The 20,641-nt window shown below is 37.8% G+C and overlaps 1 protein-coding gene across 4 annotated transcripts in view; it reads left to right on the top strand.

Moving 5' to 3' along the window:
• The window catches only part of PCNX2 (pecanex 2), a 460,152-nt gene that overhangs the window by 260,561 nt on the left and 178,950 nt on the right, over positions 1-20,641 (top strand). For 3 of the 4 annotated variants that reach the window (XM_077168355.1, XM_077168358.1, XM_077168354.1), the window contains 3 exons: positions 300-396; positions 17,497-17,589; positions 18,428-18,578. In XM_077168355.1, the coding sequence (XP_077024470.1) occupies positions 300-396; positions 17,497-17,589; positions 18,428-18,578 (341 nt within the window). The remainder of the gene's footprint in view (positions 1-299; positions 397-17,496; positions 17,590-18,427; positions 18,579-20,641) is intronic. The other variant, XM_077168357.1, reaches the window with a different exon arrangement.

The raw sequence follows: 20,641 nt of genomic DNA, 5'->3' as shown, positions 1-20,641 counted from the left end.
GTGGTGACGCACTCTGAGGCTCTGAGGGATGGGAGTCCCATGGGATAGAATGTTTTATGCTGCTCTTGAAGGGCCCAGAGCTCACACATGCCAGTCACTGAGCTGGCAGTAGCAAACAAGCTGCTTGTCACTGGCTGCTTCCATTTTCAGATAACCCCGAGAATGGCAGGGATACACAAATCTCCAGCTCTCAGGAAACTCAACTCTGCTCTTCTGAAGAATGTATAGAAGTTGTTTACTTCAAACATTGTAATAGGCACATATTTTAAGAAAAAATCTTTGTCTTTTTCCACTTTCAGGTCCTATATTCAATGCAAATTTTTTCCTAAATTTTTACTTCAAAATTTGGAAGAGTCAACTGCAGACCCTCTGCCTGAGAAGATGAAAGATTCAGTGGTGAGGCATTTGTATTTTATAACCTAGTATGTGAAGGTCAAGGCCTGATATAACTTGGAACTTGTCAGCAGAGCTCAAGTGTTCAGTCAGGGTGGAAATGGTTAATGCAGAAAGAGGTGCCTTCACCTTAGCATCTGCCCAGGGCATCGGACTGTTGAGATGCTGGATGTGGACTTTCAGAGCATCTTGAAGGTGGATGCTGTTCACAGCTACAGACACTCGGAGTAGTTGATTCTCAGTTCATGGCAGTTTGCATAGAAATTTGCATGAAACATGTTCAATCAATTTCTCCCATTGTTAGCACTAACCAGCAAGCAGGTTATGCAGGAAAAAAAAAAATCTTGTCAAATAAACATTCCACCAAATTGCATACCTGATGTGCTTTGCACATCGTTCCTTTTCACACCTTCTTGCTTCAGCCTCAAGTTGAGCTTAGAGCACTCTTTCCAGAGTCTTTTGATTCAAGGATGACATCCATACAGCCTTTGCTAGGGGCCCTTGGACTTTATAGCTGGGGTATCATAGAAAGGAGAAACCATATTGTTGGAGCAAATGAAGGGAGAAAGAAGGAGAAAAAGAAGAAAGGAAGAAGAGAACCCTAAGGTTGTAAAAGAATGATGCTGCTTTTCTTGTTTACCAGGAAAGTGGCTCAGAGCAGTTTCAAACATCCTTTGAGCAGTGTAGTCTCATTGCTTTCAAGTTCTAAACCTTAATACTTTAAAAGTCAATGCTCATTGCTTATATAAGCTCCCAAGCATTTGAGTACTGTGGAACTTGAAGCAGTCTGATTTTTCAAGTCAAGTTTTTTTTCAAGTGATTTTTAGGAATGGTAGTGCTATGGATTGAATCATATCCCTCCCCCACCCCCCCAAAAAAGATATATTCAAGCCCTAACCAGTCCATTTGTAAACAGAATTTTTAAAGATGTTTTAAGTTATGGTGAGGCCAAACTGAATTAGGATGGGCCTTAATCCCTTATGACTGGAGACCACACAAGCAGAGGACATGGTAGTGACGGGGGGTGGGGGGGGAGAGCCAGGTGATAGAGGTAGAGATTGCTGGCAAGCCACCACCAGAATGCTAAAGACTTTAGAGTAAGCATGGTCCTGGACACACTTTGATTTTGGACTTCTAGCCTCCTGAGCCGTGAGACAATAAATTCCAGTCATTTAAGCCAACCATTCTGTGGTACGCTGTTGCAGCAGCCTTGGCAAACAGAAAAAAAGGAAAAGCAGTAACTGATCTATTGATTGCAGGCTCCTCTGACCATACATCTTGGGATCCACAGTGCCCAACCAACACACGGTGCCAGGGACTGACCTGTGATGGTGCTCAGGACGTCCTATTGAGTTTAGATTGATTAAATGACAATCTTCCATTTTAAGACAAATTTTCAAAAATTCGTAGTCAGCCCTGTTTGTTTTTGAATGTGGCTGCAATTCAAACTAAAGTGTTGGGGCTTTTTTGTTACCACCAAATAGTGATGTGATACGAAATTGAAGGTCCAGTTATTTATAATGAGGAAGAGCTTAATTCATGAATTTTAAAAGTCAAGACATTTAAAAGCAGAGTAGAAGCTGAAGCTTCTGGAGCTGATGAGATGGCAACTAAACAAGAAGACATTTGACATTAACAACCTAATCTCTAACGTTTATATCAGGGCACTTACAGGGAAAAGATCAAACTGACATTCCCAGATCAGTTTATGTAAAAGCCCTAGGGTGGCCCAAAGTCTATTCCAAACCTTCTTTGATCTCAAGACTGATTAAGACATTTCATTGCTTTCTGATTTATTGCAATAAAAATAATATTTGAATTACAAAGAAATAAGATAAGAAATTTGCATGGTGGTCTCTGATAGCATTTCATTAAGACAATTAAATGTGATGAGTTATGTGTTAATCTTACTTGATATTCATACATATTGAAATCCTTTGTTACAATGCAAAGTACATAACTTGTAACTGATTTAATGTGCTATTTCTGTTCATTTCTCTGAAAAGTCTTTTGGTCTAATTACAACAGTTTTAGGAGAATATCACATTTAGCTTTTATCAGTTGTATTTATAATTCCTTTTGCACCATATATGTATGCAAGTATAATTCTCTCCTCATTGTCTGTGATAATGTTTTTCTATGTCGCTCTCTGTCCCTATTATTTCCTTTATCTGTCTGTCTCTGTCTTTTGTATTTTAGTCTGTATGAGAAGGCCCTAGGGAGCCTCTTTGGATTGCAGGTTTCCTGGTCGCTCCCACTCAATTTTGATTCATTTGGCCTATGGGAGGACCTCAGGAGCTGCATATTAACAAGAATGACCACCCTGGTGATCCCCCCGGCTGTATTTGAATAGATCTAGAAAATAGATAAAGCTAAAACTCTGTAACTGGATTTATATAATTCTATAGGAGCAAGATAAATTAGGCACATAAAGTTTTTTACCAAAATTTACTATTTGCTAAAGATATAAACTTGTCACCAGTGGTTAGTCATTTCTCTTATGCCTTGTTAACATGGCCGTTCCGTTTTTAGTACCACTCATCTTCATCATTTTTGACATTCTTTTCATCAGGCTCACTTTTGTAACTTTCACTATATGTGCTATTCTAGTTTCTAGAGACAAAAACTACTAAGATTTTATCTGTGAAATTCAAATAGTTTCTTCTACAACGTTCGGTTATAACATCCAGATCTTTCTGGCCCCATGCCGTCTGTGTCTGCTGAGTGTGTACATAGCCTTGGTCTAGGCTTCTTAAGCTTCAGTTTGGGATTGGAACATGAAGTTCCTACATAAAATGCCACAGTGAATTTAAAACTTTCGCTATATTAAGAGTTAATATATTTACTGGTTAAATATGTGTAGCCCTACCATGAAAATAGGAAACTAAGCCTTAATAGTATTGAATATTGTTTCAGAAGCTTTGGCCAATAGAAGGACTAATTTTTAGATTATGTTATTTATAGACATGTAGAATGCATAGAGGAGTTGAATAACATTGACCATTATTAATGAAAGGATTCACAAATATCACCATAGATGAGAAAACTTAGAGAAGCAAAAGCATTCTAGCATTCCAAAAATAACCTCAGAAAATAAAATGAAAAATGATACAACTCACAATAGCATCAGAATATATGAAATAATGGAAATGATTTTAGCAATGCCATGAATAAAGACAACTACAACAGTCTATTAAAATGTAAATGAGGTTCTGAATAAGTAGTGATAAATAGAGAGAGATAATCTGATTAGGGATAGAAGGCAGAGATTTATAAAATGCCATTCATTTTAATAAATTCCTAGGATTAATATAGTTTAAAATAGTTTCAAAAGAATTATACTCACAACTTGGGAAAATGATTCTAAGATTCATTTAGAAGACTAGAAGCTGATAATAGCTTTAGAAATCTGAAAAAAGAAGTAAAAGGAAAAGAAACATAGCACTTGAGATTTGAGAGCATACCATAAAATGTAGTAATTATAAAGAAAAATACGACACCAATCTAAGAATAGAGAATGAGATTAGTGGATCAGAAACACACCCAGAAAGGAGACAGATTATTTATATGAATGCCTTGTGTGAAAATGAGTTGTCACAATCAAGAATTGATTATTCAATGTACATTTTGAGGTAATTGTTTAGCATGGGATGGAAAAAATGAATTGAATGTCTAATCCCTCACCAGACACCAATATGAGTTGGAGAGGAATTAACAAACTATTGAGAGTGGGAGAGAGGGAGAGAGGGAGAGAGGGAGAGAGAAATAAGTCAAATGAGACTTTTCATTTCTGGTGTTGTCTGGCTTGATTATTAAAACCAATCCTCCTATCGATTAAAACCAAATTTATGATTAAAATAGAAAATAAAAAGTCTTCTTATATTTAACAAAATCTGGCAAAATAATAAGAAATTATGAGGTCAAAATTTGAGTGTAAACGGACTCATTGAGGAGTGAGCAGAGCAGGAGGTTTCTTTTGCCCCGAGGGCTTCTTCTCAGCTGAAGGACCCTGAGCCTCTTTGAGCTCTATGAGAGGTAAAGCCCAGTCTTGCCCCAGGTGGGGGAGTCCAGGGGCAGACCAATCCCTCATCACGCTGGGACACTAAAGGGGCACATTCTCAGGGTGAGGATGAATCCTAAATAAATCAGCTCCATTCTCCTCAATGCCAGGGACATGCTAGTAATCTTGCCTTACTGTTGAACATAACCACAGTAGAAAAATTCTTGTGATGTAGTAAACTTCTAAGGATTTGCAACACAAGTTCATATATCTGGATAGCACAAAACCCCTCAATTTATAAATATAGTTTAAAGTGGCTGTGAACTGGAAATGCGTCATGGCAGAAGCACACACGTATCCTCTCTAGCAAAACAAACTTTCATCACAAGCCTCTAAATGTTAGCAGAATAACTTTTTTAAGGAAAATGAGCAGATACAATAAAATTTTTAAAAATACATGAAGAAACAAAAACAGTTCTGTGACTACTTCAGACATTGGAAATATTGGAAATATCAAAACAACTAAATATGTTTAAAGAAGCAGAAGACAAGCTTAAAATTTACAGAAAACAAAATTATTTAAAATTACGTAGTGTGTTGGAAAAAGAACCAAATAGAACTTCTTAAAATTAACAAACAAAATGAAGTAATTGAGGTAAAACACACAGAATATAAGACACCCCTGAAGAGAGAAATAGTGGAACTGAAAGATAAGAAAAAAGACAATATCCTGAATGCAAATCAAAAAATTAAAAAATATGAAAGAGAAGTGAAGAGACTTGAAGGATAGAGTGTGAAGATATAACATCTATCTAATCAAAATTACAGTAAAAATGGAGACTGGAGCACTGCCAGTATTTGCCAGAGTTAATGAAAGAGATCCAAGAATCCCAGTGAATCATCAGGAAAGTAGATTTTTTTCAAAGAAAGAAAACACACCAGACATACCATAGTGAAACTGCAGTGTGACGAATACAAAAACAACCTTAAAGCAGTTAAATAAAATAAAAAGATCACATTTGAATGAATGACAGATGTAAAGCTCACTTACCAAAAGCAGGAATGGAAGCCAGAAGAGAGTTTGATTTTCACAAAGGTCAGGGTAGTGGATAGAAACCTCCAAGGCAGGAAAAGAGGGTGTTGTGATCAGGGAGCTACTTACAAAGGCTTCCAGTGTGCTGGAAATATTTTATTTCTGGAACTGTTTGGTGGTTACAGATGTGTTCACTTTATAATTATTCTTGAAAGTGTACATACTTGCTTTATGCACTTTTCTGTATGTATGACTCACATTTTTTTAAAATGTAAAAGAGGAATCAAAAAAGGACAGGAACTAAAACTGAACACTTATATAAACTCTACAGGTGAGATTATTTTCCAGATCTGGAAACCATAAAAGCAATAACATACACACACACACATCACTATTAGATTTGGTACTAAAAGTTTAAAACTTTTTTATTGTAAAAAGTCAACAAAATTCAAATAATTTGGAAAACAATGCAAATTCAACAAAAGTTAAATATCTTCCTCCAACTGCATATAAAATTTTATTTTTAAAACCTTATAATCAAATGATGTTTATATATATTTCATTTTGGAATAGAATAAGTAGTGTGTTAGTTAGATTCAGTTGTCAACTTGGCCAGGTGAGCATACCTAGTCTTGTTGCTGCAGGCATAAGCCAGCAGCACTCGAACCTCATCTGTTGCTAATTATATCTGCAGTCAGCTAGGAGGCGTGTCTGCTGCAATGAGTGATGTTTGACTTAACTGGCTGGTGCTTAAATGAGAGAACACAATGTAGCACAGCCTAAAGCAGCTCGGCATTCCTCATCTCAGCACTTGCAGCTCAGCCCAGGCCTTTGGAGATGCAGAAAGAAGTCACCCCGGGGAAAGTTGTTGGAACCCAGGGGCCTGGAGAGAAGACCAGCAGAGACCATCCTGTGCTTTCCATGTAAGAAAGAACCTCAGTGGAAAGTTGGCTGCCTTTCCTCTGAAGAACCAACAAAATAAATACCCTTTTATTAAAAGCCAATCCGTCTCTGGTGTGTTGCATTCTGGCAGCTAGCAAACTAGAACAGATTTTGGTACCGGAGAGTGGGGTGCTGCTGCGGTTTGCAAATACCAGATATGTTGGAACAGATTTTGGATGGCTAAAGGGAAGATTTTGGAGGAACCATGAAGAGAATGATGGGAAAAGTACTGGAGGGCTTGGAGAGACTGTTGGTGTAAATGAAACCACCACCAATCTTGACAAAGGAGGACACAAAAGGGAGAGATTGGAGTTTGCAGAGTGAGAACCATGGAAGTTTGGGTCTGAAGCCAAGAAACCTCGGCCAGGAGAGTGGACCCACCTGTATACGTGGAGAGGGTGAGTTTACCCTGAAGGGCGAGGATGAGTCTCCCCTCTCATTGCAGTGGAAGAGTTGTGCAGCCTTGGGCCTTGGAAAAGGCATAGCACGCTCCTTGGGGGACTGGGAGAGCCTGGCTGCCACCATGTGGAGGGGTTGAGCGTGTGCCCCAGAAATGGCAGAGAGCCCAGGGGTGGCCCTGATGCCTGGAGAGAGTGGAGCCCAGAGGTGGTCTCCTCGATGTTCCCCGAGGTTGATTTGGAAAGAGGCGGGCCACTGCATAGGCCCTTGGAAGGGGTGGGACTGCCACTTTCTAAGCCGAAGGATAAATGACTTTCAGACTTTGAGATCCCAAGGCGCTTGCCCTGCAGGTTTTACATCTTTGTTCCAGTTTCTCCCTATGGAAATGACAATCTATATCCTGTGAATATCCTCCTTTGCATCTTGGCACCAGACAACTTGTTTTGAGATTCACAGGTCCACAGCAAGAGAATTTTTTACATCTGTGTAAGGTGATGCTTGAAGTTGTCAAGTTGACAAGGGGTGGACATGTGTTAGTTAGATTCAGTTGTCAACTTGGCCAGGTGAGCATACCTAGTCTTGTTGCTGAGGACATGAGCCAATGGTGCATGAACCTCATCTGTTGCTAATTACATCTGCAGTCAGCTAGGAGGCGTTTCTGCTGCAATGAGTGATGTTTGACTTAACTGGCTGGTGCTTAAATGAGAGAACACAATGTAGCACAGCCTAAAGCAGCTCAGCATTCCTCATCTCAGCACTCGCAGCTCAGCCCAGGCCTTTGGAGATGCAGAAAGAAGTCACCCCGGGGAAAGTTGTTGGAACCCAGGGGCCTGGAGAGAAGACCAGCAGAGACCATCCTGTGCCTTCCACGTAAGAAAGAACCTCAGTGGAAAGTTGGCTGCCTTTCCTCTGAAGAACCAACAAAATAAATCCCCTTTTATTAAAAGCCAATCTGTCTGGTGTGTTGCATTCTGGCAGCTAGCAAACTAGAACAAGTAGTTAGTAAATATATGAAAAAATTCATCCTACCTGTAATTAAAGAAATACAAATTAAAACTAATTTGTCCACTGTTTGATTAGCAGAGGAAAAATTAATGATATTGCTGGTTGTGATGGAATGGGATCTCATAGACATTGTAATAATTTACACAGATATGAACAATCACATGGAAAAGCATTATTTATCAAGGATCACAAAATATTCATAATGTTTGAGAAAGTAAATCTATTCATAAGAGTTTTTCAAGAGAATTAACTCAAAATATGGAAAAAGATTTAGGTGAATAAAGATAATGATTGCAGCATAATTAATCATGGTCAAAAATGGAACACAACTTATTATCTAGTAACCAGGTAATCATTGAACAAACTATGGTTCATTCACTTTCATTCGTAAATAATGCTTTGAATATCCGCTGAGGCATTGTGGAAAAATCACAAGTTGAAAAATTATTTAGCCAATAAGTGACCATTAGTAAATCTATACAATAATGGGTATAATACTTAAAAAGGAAAGTACTATTGAAAAAGATACAACATTATTTGTACCCTAAGATTGCTTATAAACAACATTGTTTATAAAAAGTGCATGGATTGGGGTGTGAGGGTAGTTCAGTGGTAGAATTCTTGCCGGCCATGCCGGAGACCTGGCTTCAATTCCCGGCCCATGCACATCCCCCATGAAACAAACAAACAAAAACCAAACAAGCTAAAAAAATTCAACGAATGGTGCTGTTATAATGGGATGCTCATGTGGAAAAAGAATGAAATATGACCCTGCCATACAGCATACAAAAAAAAAAAGTGCATGGAAAATTCCATCTGTGCATGCTTACAGGTATAACCATCATTCAACACATAGGCAAAAACACTGGCTGGAAAACTAAAAAATGCTAATATTGTTTGTATCATACTTTAATTAGTATTAACGATCTTACCCTTTCCCCTCTATGTTCTAAAGTGTTGTACTACTATTATATTATTCTTATAAAGGAAAAATTAATTAATAAAAATTGCAGCAAGACCTTCTAAATTTGCATTTTGCTCAGATCTTTGGGCACATTCCCTTTGTACTCTTGTTTTCATAAGATTTACCATTTCACAATTTACTTTTTTCTTTTAATTATTCATTTTTTAATGATGTGTATTATATATTCACATGCCATGTAATCCCTATCCAAAGTGCACATTCATTGGTTCACAATATCATCATATAGCCATGATTTATCATCACAATTGACTTTCTTTTTTGTGAAAAATAACATATATATAAAAAGCAATAAATTCCCAAACACAGCACAACAATTAGTTGTAGAACAGATTTCAGATCTTGGTATGGGTTACAGTTCCACAATTTTAGGGTTTAAATTCTAGCTGCTTTAAGATACTGGAGAGTAAGAGAAATATCAATATATGATTCAGCAATCGTACTCACTTGTTAAGCCCTACCTTGTCTGTATAACGCCACGATCACCTTTTATCTTTGTCCCACTCTTTAGGGAATATTTGGGCTATGCCCATTACAATTCATTTTTAAGGCATAAGGTATTTATTAAAATGGAATGGAGATTCTAAAACTCTTATTTAAAAAAGTAATTCAAAAGAGTCATAGACTTCACTTAACCTCAAGCATGTGAAAGAAAAGGACAGTACCTATGTCTCCTTTTGCATAATAAAAACAAAACACAAACAAAAATCACACTTATTGATATCTGTCAGAAGGCAGGGATGTATATTCATATATACAACTAAGGAGGCAAAATTTATTCAACAAGAAAACCAGTAAAATTTACAAATGTTTTAGAAGGCTAAAAGTTTCTTTAACAGGATATGGAAATAATCTCTGAGATTCAGGTGTCTTATAAGTCAACCTTGTAAGAAATAATTTTCAAGAACAAATTTTAACAGTAGAATAAAATCTGCTTTTTGATGGCTTTAAGGAAAGGGAATCATTTCCTTTTTTTTTTTTTTTTAATTCTGTTGATAGTACTTTCACCAATATTAAGAGAGGTATTACTGTATGGTCAGTTTATTCAAACAACATAATTACATAGAAACTTGAATAGGAAATGAGATCTTGTTATTCTGTACAGGTTAATGTAATATCCTGATACCCACAGTATTACGCAGAGTAATTGGGGCAGGAAATAAAAAAGTATTTGCAAAGACCCCTTGTGGGAATGTGGAAAAATGTAGAAATATTAAACTTCCTCATTTTGGGAATTCCTGATATTCTCACAAGCATTAAGGGCTAACAATTTAATAAGCCAGTCCCTTGACCTTGGGGTGGACTTATTCCTGCAAAGGAGAAGATAAGCTTACTTATAATTATGCCTGTCACCCCCAGAGAACCTCTTTTGTTGCTCAGATGTGGCCACTCTCTTTAAACCAATTGTGCTGGTTTGAAAGGTTGTATGGACTTTAGAAAAGCCATGTTTTAATCTAAATCCCATTTCATAAAGGTAGAATAATCCCTATTCAATACTGTATGTTTGAAACTGTGATCAGGTCATCTCCCTGGAGATGAGATTTAATCAAGAGTAGTTCTTAAACTGGATTAGCTGGAGGCATCTCTCCATCCATTTGAGTGGGTCTTGATAAGTTTCTGGAGTCCTATAAAAGAAGAAACATTTTGGAGAATTAGAGATTCTGAGAGAGCAGAATGATGTAGCCACTAGAAGTAGAGTCCACCAGCCAGCAACCTTTGGAGATGAAGAAGGAAAACGCCTCCTGGGAAGCTTCATGAAACAGGAAGCCAGGAGAGAAAGCTAGCAGATGATGCCTTGCTCTCCATGTGCCCTTCCAGCTGAGAGAGAAACTGGGACTGTGTTCACCATGTGCTTTCTCAGATGAGAAAGAGACCCTAACTTCATCAGCCTTCTTGAACCAAGGTATCTTTCCTTGGGTACCTTTGACTGGACATTTCTATAGACTTGTAACTGGAATATTATCTTGGCCTTAGAACTGAAAACTAGCAACTTATTAAATTTTCCTTTTTAAAAGCCATTCCGTTTCTGGTATATTGCATTCCAGCAGCTAGCAAACTAGAACAGATTTTGGTACCGAGAATGGGGTGCAGCTCCTGTGGTTTGCAAATACCAAACATGTTGGAACAGCTCTTTAAATGGATAAGGGGAAGATTCTGGAAGAGGTGTGAGGAGCTTGACGGAGAAGGCCTAGAATGTTTTGAAGAGAATCTTGATAGAAATGTGGACTCTAAAGATATCTCTGACCAGATTCTAGACAGAAGTGAGATGTGTGTCATTATAGACTGGAAGGAAGACAGTCCTTATTTTAAAATGGCAGATAATCTGGCAAAGTTGATTAATGGCTTTGGCTGAAAGGCAGATTTTAAAAGCCATGAACTTGCATATTTAGCAAAAGAGATCTCCAAATTAAATGTGGAAAGTGCAACCTGGTTTCTCCTTACAGCTAATAGTGAAATGCAACAGGAGAGAGAGAAGCTGAAAACTGAACTCTTGGGTACAAAGAAACTAAAAATTGATATTCTGGAAAATTCTGGGCTTCCAGGAAGGGGGACCCCAGAGAAAAGTGCCCCATGTGAGGATTTAACCAAATGTGGAACCAGCTTGCCACTTCAGAGAAAGCCACGCTTGGGCATGGAGTTATCCAGGAAGGATTTGTGGAAACTCCTTATGTCTGATGGGCATAATCCAAGGCTACTGCATAGAAAGCCAACGAGAGTGCTGTGGGACCTGTATAAACAGAGCTGCTACCAGTCTGGACTGGGGGGTTCAGAGAAGGGACACATTGGAGGGAAAATAACTTCAGAGGCAAAACCATGGAGGCTGAGGTCTGAAGTCAAGAACCTTAAGCCAGGACGTAGACCCACCGAAGCACATGGAGAGCGTGAGTTTGCCCCAAAGGCAGAGGATGGGCCTTCCACCTCATTGCAGTGGAAGAGTCATGCTGCCTCAGGCCTTGGAGAGGGTGAAGCACATTCCTTAGGGTTTGGGGAAAGCCTGGCTGCCACCACATGGAGGGGTTGAGCGTGTGCCCTGGAGATGGCAGAGAGCCCACGTGCAGCCCCAATGCTTGGAGAGGGTGGAGCTGAGAAAAAGGTAGTCTCCCCAATGTCCCCCAAGGTTGCGGTTGGAGAGAGGCAGGCCTCTGTGTAGGCCTTTGGAAAGGGTGGGACTGCCACTTTTTATAGCCCTGAAGATAAGTGACTCTCAGACTTTGAAATCTAATGGACTTTGCCCTGCAGGTTTTCAAAACTGTATGGGTCCGGTGACCTCTGTGTTCCTTCCTCCCTAGAGAAATGGGTATATGTATCCTATAAATGTTCCTCCTTTGTATGTTGGCAGCAAATAATTTGTTTTGCGTTTTTATAGGTCCAGAGCCAGAGGAGAACCTTACCTTAGAACAGACCATGCCTGCGACTAACTTTGATAGGAGTTTGTACTGTTTCTAACTTTGTATTTCATTTAAGGATTTCTGATATTGTTATGAAATAAATGTGTTTTGTATATGGGGAAAAACATGTCTTTTTAGGGTCCAGAGGGTGGAATGTGCTGATTTGAAAGGATGTATGGACCCTAGAAAAGCCTTGTTTTAATCTAAATCCCATTTCATAAAGGTAGAATAATCCCTATTCAATACTGTATGTTTGAAACTGTAGTCAGATCATCTCCCTGGAGATGAGATATAATCAAGAGTGGTTCTTAAACTGGATTAGCTGGAAGCGTCTCTCCATCCATTTGAGTGGGTCTTGATAAGTTTCTGGAGTCCTATAAAAGAGGAAACATTTTGGAGAATTAGAGATTCTGAGAGAGCAGAATGATGTAGCCACAAGAAGCAGAGTCCACCAGCCAGCAACCTTTGGAGATGAAGAAGGAAAACGCCTCCCGGGAAGCTTCATGAAACAGGAAGCCAGGAGAACAAGCTAGCAGATGATGCCATGTTCACCATGTGCCCTTCCAGCTGAGAGAGAAACTGGGACTGTGTTCACCATGTGCCTTCTCAGATGAGAGAGAGAGACCCTGAACTTCATCAGCCTTCTTGAACCAAGGTATCTTTCCCTGGATACCTTTGATTGGATGTTTCTATAAACTTATTGTAATTGGGACATTATCTCAGCCTTAGAACTGTAAACCAGCAACTTATTAGATTTTCCTTTTTAAAAGCCATTCCATTTCTGGTATATTGCATTCAAGCAGCTAGCAAACTAGAACATCAATTCTGCAAATAAACTCACAACCCCTATGTGAGACACAACTCTCAGGGGTGTAAATCTCCCTGGCAACATGGGACATGACTCCCAGGGATGAGTCTGTGCCTGGCATCATGGAGTTGAGAAAGTCTTCTTGACTGAAATGGGGAAAAGAAATGAAACAAAATAAAGTTTCGGTGGCTAAGAGATTTCAAATTGAGCCAAGAGGTCATTCTGGAGGTTATTTTTATGCATTATATGGATATTCCTTTTTAGTTTCTAGTGTAGTAAATAGCTAGAAGGAAATACCTGAAACTATTGAGCTGTAACCTGGTAGCCTTGATTCTTGGTGATGAGTATATAGCTATATAGCTTTTATTATGTGATTATGTGATTGTGAAAATCTTATGACTGACATTCCCTTTATCCAGTGTATAGGCAGATAAGTAATAAAATCTGGGGTGTTCTTTTTTATTTTTATTATTTTTTTTCTTGGAGTAATGAAAATATTCTAAATTGATTATGGTAATGAATGCACAACCATAGATGTTACTGTGAGCCATTGTTTATGTACTTTGGATGGATTATTTTGTGTGTGACTAGATCTCAAAAAATTGCATTAAAAAAAAGGGAGAGAGGGTATAGAGTTTTATTAAATAGCACCAAGAATAAAAAGCTCAATAATGACTGTTTGCCATTTGTATACCTCCTCTGGTGAACTTCTTGTTCAAAATTTTTGCCCAGGTGCAGCAAGGGTACATGGGGGAGTGGGAGGTTAGAGCTTATTTGACTCCCTGGTTTTGAATTGTGAAGTTCTTTATATATTTAGATAAAAGTCCTTTGTTGGATATATGTTTTGCAAATATTTTCTCCCGTTCTGTGGCTTGCTTTTTCATTTCTTCAGTTTTTAATTTTGATCATCAATTTATTGACTTCTTTTCTTTTACAGTTCAAGCTTTCAGTGTTCTATTTAAGAAACCCTTGCCAAACGCAATGTCACTAAGACTTCCTTTTATGTTTTCTTTGACAAATTTTATAGTTTAAGCTCCAACTTTTCGGTTTATGGTGCACATTGAGTTAATTTTTGCATGTGAGGTGAGGCAAGGGTCAAAGTGTTTTTTGTTGCTTTGTTTTTACTTTGTTTTGTTTTGTAGGTAGCTGTCCAACTGTTCCAGCAACATTTGTAGAAAATATTATTCTTTTCATTATGTAAGGCCCCTTTGTTGAAAATTAATTAACCACATAAACAGTCTAGTTTCCTTGATTTTGTTGTCTGTGTCAATACAATAAATGCCATGACTACTATAACTTTGAAATAAACTTTGAGATCAGGTGTATAAGTCCTCCAAATCTGTTATTTTTAAAGTTGTTTTGGCCATTCTAGGTCCATTACATTGGCATAGAAATATTTTAATCAGCTTTTCAATTCCTGCTAGGATTTTGACTAGGATTGTATTGAATCTATAAATCAGTTTGGCATGAAATGACTTCTTAACAATATTGACTTTTCCAATTTAAGAACACAGCATATGTCTTTATTTATTTCTTCAATTTCCTTCAGCAATATTCAATAGTTTTCAATATACTGGTCTTGCACATTTTTCTCCTATTTATCTCTAAGTATTTTAGATATTGTAAATGGTATTTTAAAATTAAATACACAAAGAGATGCTTGACATCATTAACTTTTGGAAAATGCAAATTAAAGCCACAATTCGATATCATAAGACCAAGATTTCTCAACCTCAGCACTAATGACAATTTCAGCCCCTCATTCTTTATTGAGGACAGGTTACCCTGTGCATTGTAGGATGTTTAACTGTATCCCTGGCCTCTACCCACCAGATGACAGTATCACTCCCCTTTCCCCATCCCTGAACTGTGACAACAAAAAATGTCCCCAGACGTTTCCAAATGTTTACTGGGAGCTAAAATTACTTCTGGGTGCGAACCACTGCACACAACCAATAGGGGTGGCTTAAATTAAAAAAAAAAAACCAAAACTGGCTTATGCACTTTCCCCCCAAAAATAAAATTCAAGAGATAATGCTATAATAATGGGATACTCACATGGAAAAAGAATGAAATGTGACCTCCTCCATGCAGCATACCAGAAAAAAAAAAAATCAAACCTAAGGGATTGTGGGAAAATGACAAAGTAGGGACTTCCAGGACTTAGTCTTCCCACCAAAACAACTATTCAACAGACTGGAACTCTCAGGAACAACTATGTGAAGCTCTGGAGGCCAGAGGAACACTGCACAACATTCAGGGACGAATAGGAGAAAGAAGTAGATAAATTATAGTAAAGCACAATAAGTTATGCTCTTTATGCAGGCGGGCATCAGTATCCATCCCGGCTCTTGCAGCTGGCTGCCAGTATAGAAAAGGACATAAAAATTCTCTTCACTAAGAACAGAGGTGGCATGGTTGAATGTGGATTGTTGGCAGGGCTCTGGGGGCAGGGGCAGGAGAGGTGGAGGGATGGATTAGTAAACAGAGGAGAGGGAATTTGGGGGGATGATGGATGTTCATTATCTTAATTGTGGTGAAGATCGTGGGATGTACATGTCAGAACTGATCATATTGTACATTATAAATACCTGCACTTTTTATTATGCCAATTTTAGTTCTACAAAGCTGTTTAAAAATTACAATATTAAAAAGAAGTGGGCAAAAAGAAAATTGCACAAATTGAGAAAGGCTGTGTTACGGTCTGTTTTCATAAGGAATACTCATGACACTGACAAAAATCACGATGAAATTTCTATGTATCGCTCACTTGTGAAAAAATTTATAGCTTGAGCCCATTCTCCCCCTGCTTTAAGAAAGAAGAAATACACTCCTGTCATACTCCTACCCCCAACCCGCAGCAGTTACCCTTGTGGGTCACTATTTTGCCTTTAGCCAAGGATGATTGATCAATTTAAGATCACACCTAATTTTTAAATCAGAATATTTGGGGAAAGTTTATCTTCCCAAAGGGAGAGTCTGACCTGCTGAAAATGTTTGGAATGAAAGGAGATACTTGGATTTCGACTATTACTAATAGTGTATTTTTGGAGAAAACCTATGTTCATGGCATTTTTATAGATTCAAAATAAAAAAATCAGTGATCTTCCCTGCTAAAAATTCAGATTTCTATTACTAAGAATAAATCTAGGGTCCCTGGTTTATCGCTATATAATTTCTTCCAAAGTCAATACCTGTATGTGAATTGAAGATTTTTTTTTAATTGAAGACTTTGAAATAGGAAATTCAAAACAATTTTAGTAGTTAATTGATAAACTGACTTTGAGAATGTATCTCTTAAAGGTATGATTAATCACTGTATCTAAGCTGTGGTTGATAATTTCATCAACGGTTCAGGCCATGGTTACTTCATTGAAGCCCTTCCTGATTTCTTCCTATCACTTTGATGTCAATACTGCAGTTAGCAAGCCAGCAGTGTGACTTATGAGAAACTCCACATTTTAATTTTAAAAACGTGAAAAAAAGTGGGGGAGTAGAGGGAAATGGAGGCATATCTGTCTATACAATTTTCTGGCAGAAATACTTCCTTTTCAATATGAGAAGGGTGAGATAAAATATCTGGATGGTTTCAGAATTTCCAGGTAACAATGTGGTGCCTTGAAATATTCAATAATTGTGTACTGCAGCTAATCCTCTTCTGTAGAAAGAAAAGAATTGGCTAAATGGTCCCTGATGTTCCTTTGAGGGCTATCTAAACAATCAAGTATGTATTATACTGTACCCTATTTGAGCAAGCAGACCATTCTCTATGTGCCTGCAGTATGAAAAACATTCTTCGGTCTAACTTTGCCTTGTTTTTGCTAGACCCTATTTGCATCACAATTTTGCATATGGAAAATTATCAAGTTACTGAAGATTTTGTTATCTATGTATAGTATATATATTATGCAATTAGCAAGTTACGTGAAAATTTTATCTGTGTGTATGATATATATATGTATATATGTATATAATAAATATAATACACATATTTAAATAATTTTGATATTGTCTTTACCCTATCTGACAGTAAATTAAAATGTAAAATTTATTTTGATCCAAAACAAAATGTAAATAAGAGGTTCCGTTTGGCATACTAAGATTATTTGCATGTTAAAATCCAAGCTATTCTGAAGTCAAGCATAATTTATTGGCACTTTGGTTGCACACTTTCAGCAAACCTTAATAAGTTAAGGTGCCTTTTGTGAGCTCTCTTGTATCTGATCAATGTCTATGGAGAAGAACCTTATTCCCCTTACACGTGTATAGAACCTTGCATTTTTCTATGGCTGGCAGGTGTGTGCTAACCTTATGGGGTGCCTTTCCTTTCCCCAGCCCTTGTCTTAGTCTCCCTGGATGTTTCCAAAACAGGAGGTAGTGAATGGTACATCCAGTGTGCCCTACTGGAAATATATCAGGTAAGCAATGGATGAAAGAGCAGTTTATCCAGTTCTAGTCCTGTCACCTGATTTATAGGGTAAACAGAGTTTCTGAGAGAGAAAAAAAAAAGCCCAGCAAACGTTACATCTGATTTTCTCTTTACAGATGGATAGCTTAAAATCAGATCTCATTATCTGCACGGTGGCTGCTGTTCTATCATTTGCAGTCAGTGCCAGCACGGTATTTCTGTCCTTACGAGTAAGCATCCATTCAACCTTACATTCTTCCACCTCCTTATTCTCATTAATAATAGAGATGATTATGGAGATATATGGTATTGACAGGGGAAGTAGAGACAGAGGAAGGAAACAAAATACCAGTTCAAAGATTCAAGGAAGATATCCAAGTGTTTTTAAGAATTATGTCCAAGATGTGATTTGGTCCACAACAGAGATTTGATTTAGTTGTTCTACCCTTACTCTTTCCCCCATCTGGGGAGTTGTTTTGTTTGCAAGATCGAAAGCACATCTTTGCAGATTCCACTGTGATGACAGTTAGTAGTAATAAGGTGGGCTAAAGGCATACCACCGTGAATGAAGAAAACTGGAGTTATCTTCCAGGGAGTTACTATATCAGGTAAAATTGAACCCAATTTCCAGCTAGAAAGGCAAACATGGAGGACTCCAGATGGGATTTCTGGCTTAAAGTTTTATAAATGCTTGCTATCCTTATACAAAAATGTTGTACATTTATAACCTTCCCTTTCAATGAGGAAAAGTTTTAGCTAAATTTCTTATTTTCTACCTCTCCGTATTAGAAGAAAAAAATGACAACGACTTATGCCTATGGGCTGAGATCCTCCAGCCTCTCAACTTCCACAGTCCAGCTCTCCACTCCATCTCAGTGGTTCTCAACATACAGATCAGTTTCATGCTATCAGAGGAAATTTTAAAGGCCTAAAAACAAGAACTGAATTTGGCTCTCTGTTCTTTAAGAGGAAAATGGGAAAAGGATAGTAGTGTTATGCATTATTCATGGGACTCTCTTCCCTTATCCTTCTAAATGAAGTAATGAGACTTTGCCCTCTTTATTACAGCCATTTCTCAGTATTGCACTGTTTGCCCTGGCTGGCGCTGTGGGATTTGTAACGCATTACATGCTTCCTCAACTCCGCAAGCATCATCCGTGGATGTGGATTTCACACCCCATCCTTAAAAACAAAGAGTATCAGCAACAGGAAGTAAGAGGTTAGTAATGCATCCCTCATTAGTTAAAAAAAAAGTAATTGTTGGCATACTTAAAACCGGAGAGTGAGTACCTTGTAGTATATGTGTTGACCCTTGCTATTTTAGCCAATCAGAATAAGAATGTGGTGAGTTAGAAGTATGTTTTATAAAGATATTAATTGACGGCATGCACGCGAGGGAAAATTGATTTATGTCATTCAAACTTGAAAATTATGATATTCTACCTTAAGCTAGCTGAGGACCAAGAAGAGCATTACCTGACTGCCCCGACTTCCTCTACGAAACAGTGGAGGTACAGCAGAGATGTTCAGAATGCTTGGACCCTGGAATATTCTTTAACTTGCTTTGTTCACTTGAGGAGCAGGTGAAATTCACTTCTCAATTCCATGACACTGCTGATCAAGTTACAAGCCTGATTTCATCCCTTAAGAATCTCCCTGCTAGGTCTCTCCTTGCTCTCCAATTCAATAGATGGAACAAATATTGGTTTTATTCCCATTTGGAGGCACATCAAAGTAATTGGTCAGTTTGAACTAAGATAGCAATGCTGCTAATTCTTCATGGAAGCGCTAGCCCATTGTACCTCCTCAGCTGTTTGAGTTCTCTGGTTTGTCTCCAAGTCCAGGCATAAGGGTAAGTGAGGGGAACCAAGGTTGGCTGATTCACAGGAGAGTATTGGCTCAGTCAGATTTGTCATCGGCAAGTTTGGTAGATTAGTGTGACAAAAATAAAAATGAAGAAAATTTTTAAAAGAAGGACCAGAAGAGTTCATAAAAATGCTATAAAAAAAAATAGAGAGTGTTTCCTCAAGGTACATCTCTAGATAGGTAAAAGGAGCTGCCTTAATTAGAATCAGTCAAAGTAATGTATGCCTAAAGTAGGAAAACTGTGGATTAGTGGATAAATATGGTCTAATGGGCTGGATGCCAGTTTAAGGTCCAGATGGCATAATAAGAGTGAAGTAAGTCAAACTACTCTTGTCTTCACATCTACAAAATGAGGAGCTAGTTTAAGTATCAAGCTGCATTTTCAACTGTTCTGTACAATTGATAGTGCTACATAAATGCAAATTTAGTATCAGTGCTATAAAAACTGAAAGATAGATTCAGATAGAGTCAGAGTAGGTTCAATTTATAATGGTTAGTATATTTTATAGCCCACTTGTGGAAAAATGGCCATATCTAAACAAGGTTTGCTTATGAACAAATAGAGAAACTTTATGAAACAGACTAATTTCTATAGAATTTCTATAGTGTTAAGGTCATGTCTCTCTTTAATTTACTAAACTGTTAGAAAGATTGTCTAATTTTGGTGAAATTAATGGAGTATTTTGGGATTTATTATTTTGACATCATTGGTAAGTAATTGGTGGAAATTTGAGATAAGATGCTTTGACCCGGGGGTATGTACATGTATATGTGTAGGTACAGGCACGGGTGTAGGTATACAACATTTAAAGGTATAGGTATAGATAGATCAATACCCATAACCATTCCTATACCTACATTTACATGCCTTGGGGTGAGGAAAGGAACTTGTGATTGGGAGGGAAAGAAAAATGAGACAGATTTGATATCGCCTAATTGTGGTGTTCAGAGAATGCGTAGTTTAAAATTTGGGATTGCTTTTTGTCAGTATGGCTTCTTTTCTCTCCTGAATCGAATAGAGCGCAGATTAAATTAAAATCATTTAGACTTTTTAACCCTAGATGGCCTTTGCAGTACAAGATTAGAGAAAAAATAAAGTGAGTGTGTTTGCATCTTTGGTTTTCCTCTTTGAGAGTGCAGCAGGAGGCACTGGGCTCTGTGTCCCACAGAGCAGGTTGAGAGAAGTTCACGCTTGTTAACACGGCTCGAGTAGAAGCTATGTGGATGTTTCTCACTTGCCTACATTAACTGTTTATAAGCAGCCTAAAATCCAGCCAAGAGTAACACGTTTGACAAATTAAACATGTAATGTAAAACAGATGGCATTTCAAAATTATGCATGTTGGAAGGAAAAACTAAATACACAATATTTAAGATATGGGTGTTTGAAGTTATTTAAGATCCAGTTACCCATTT

This window comes from Tamandua tetradactyla, chromosome 7 (genome assembly GCF_023851605.1).
Source record: "Tamandua tetradactyla isolate mTamTet1 chromosome 7, mTamTet1.pri, whole genome shotgun sequence".
Taxonomy (NCBI): domain Eukaryota; kingdom Metazoa; phylum Chordata; class Mammalia; order Pilosa; family Myrmecophagidae; genus Tamandua; species Tamandua tetradactyla.
This window is presented reverse-complemented; position numbering and strand designations above follow the sequence as displayed.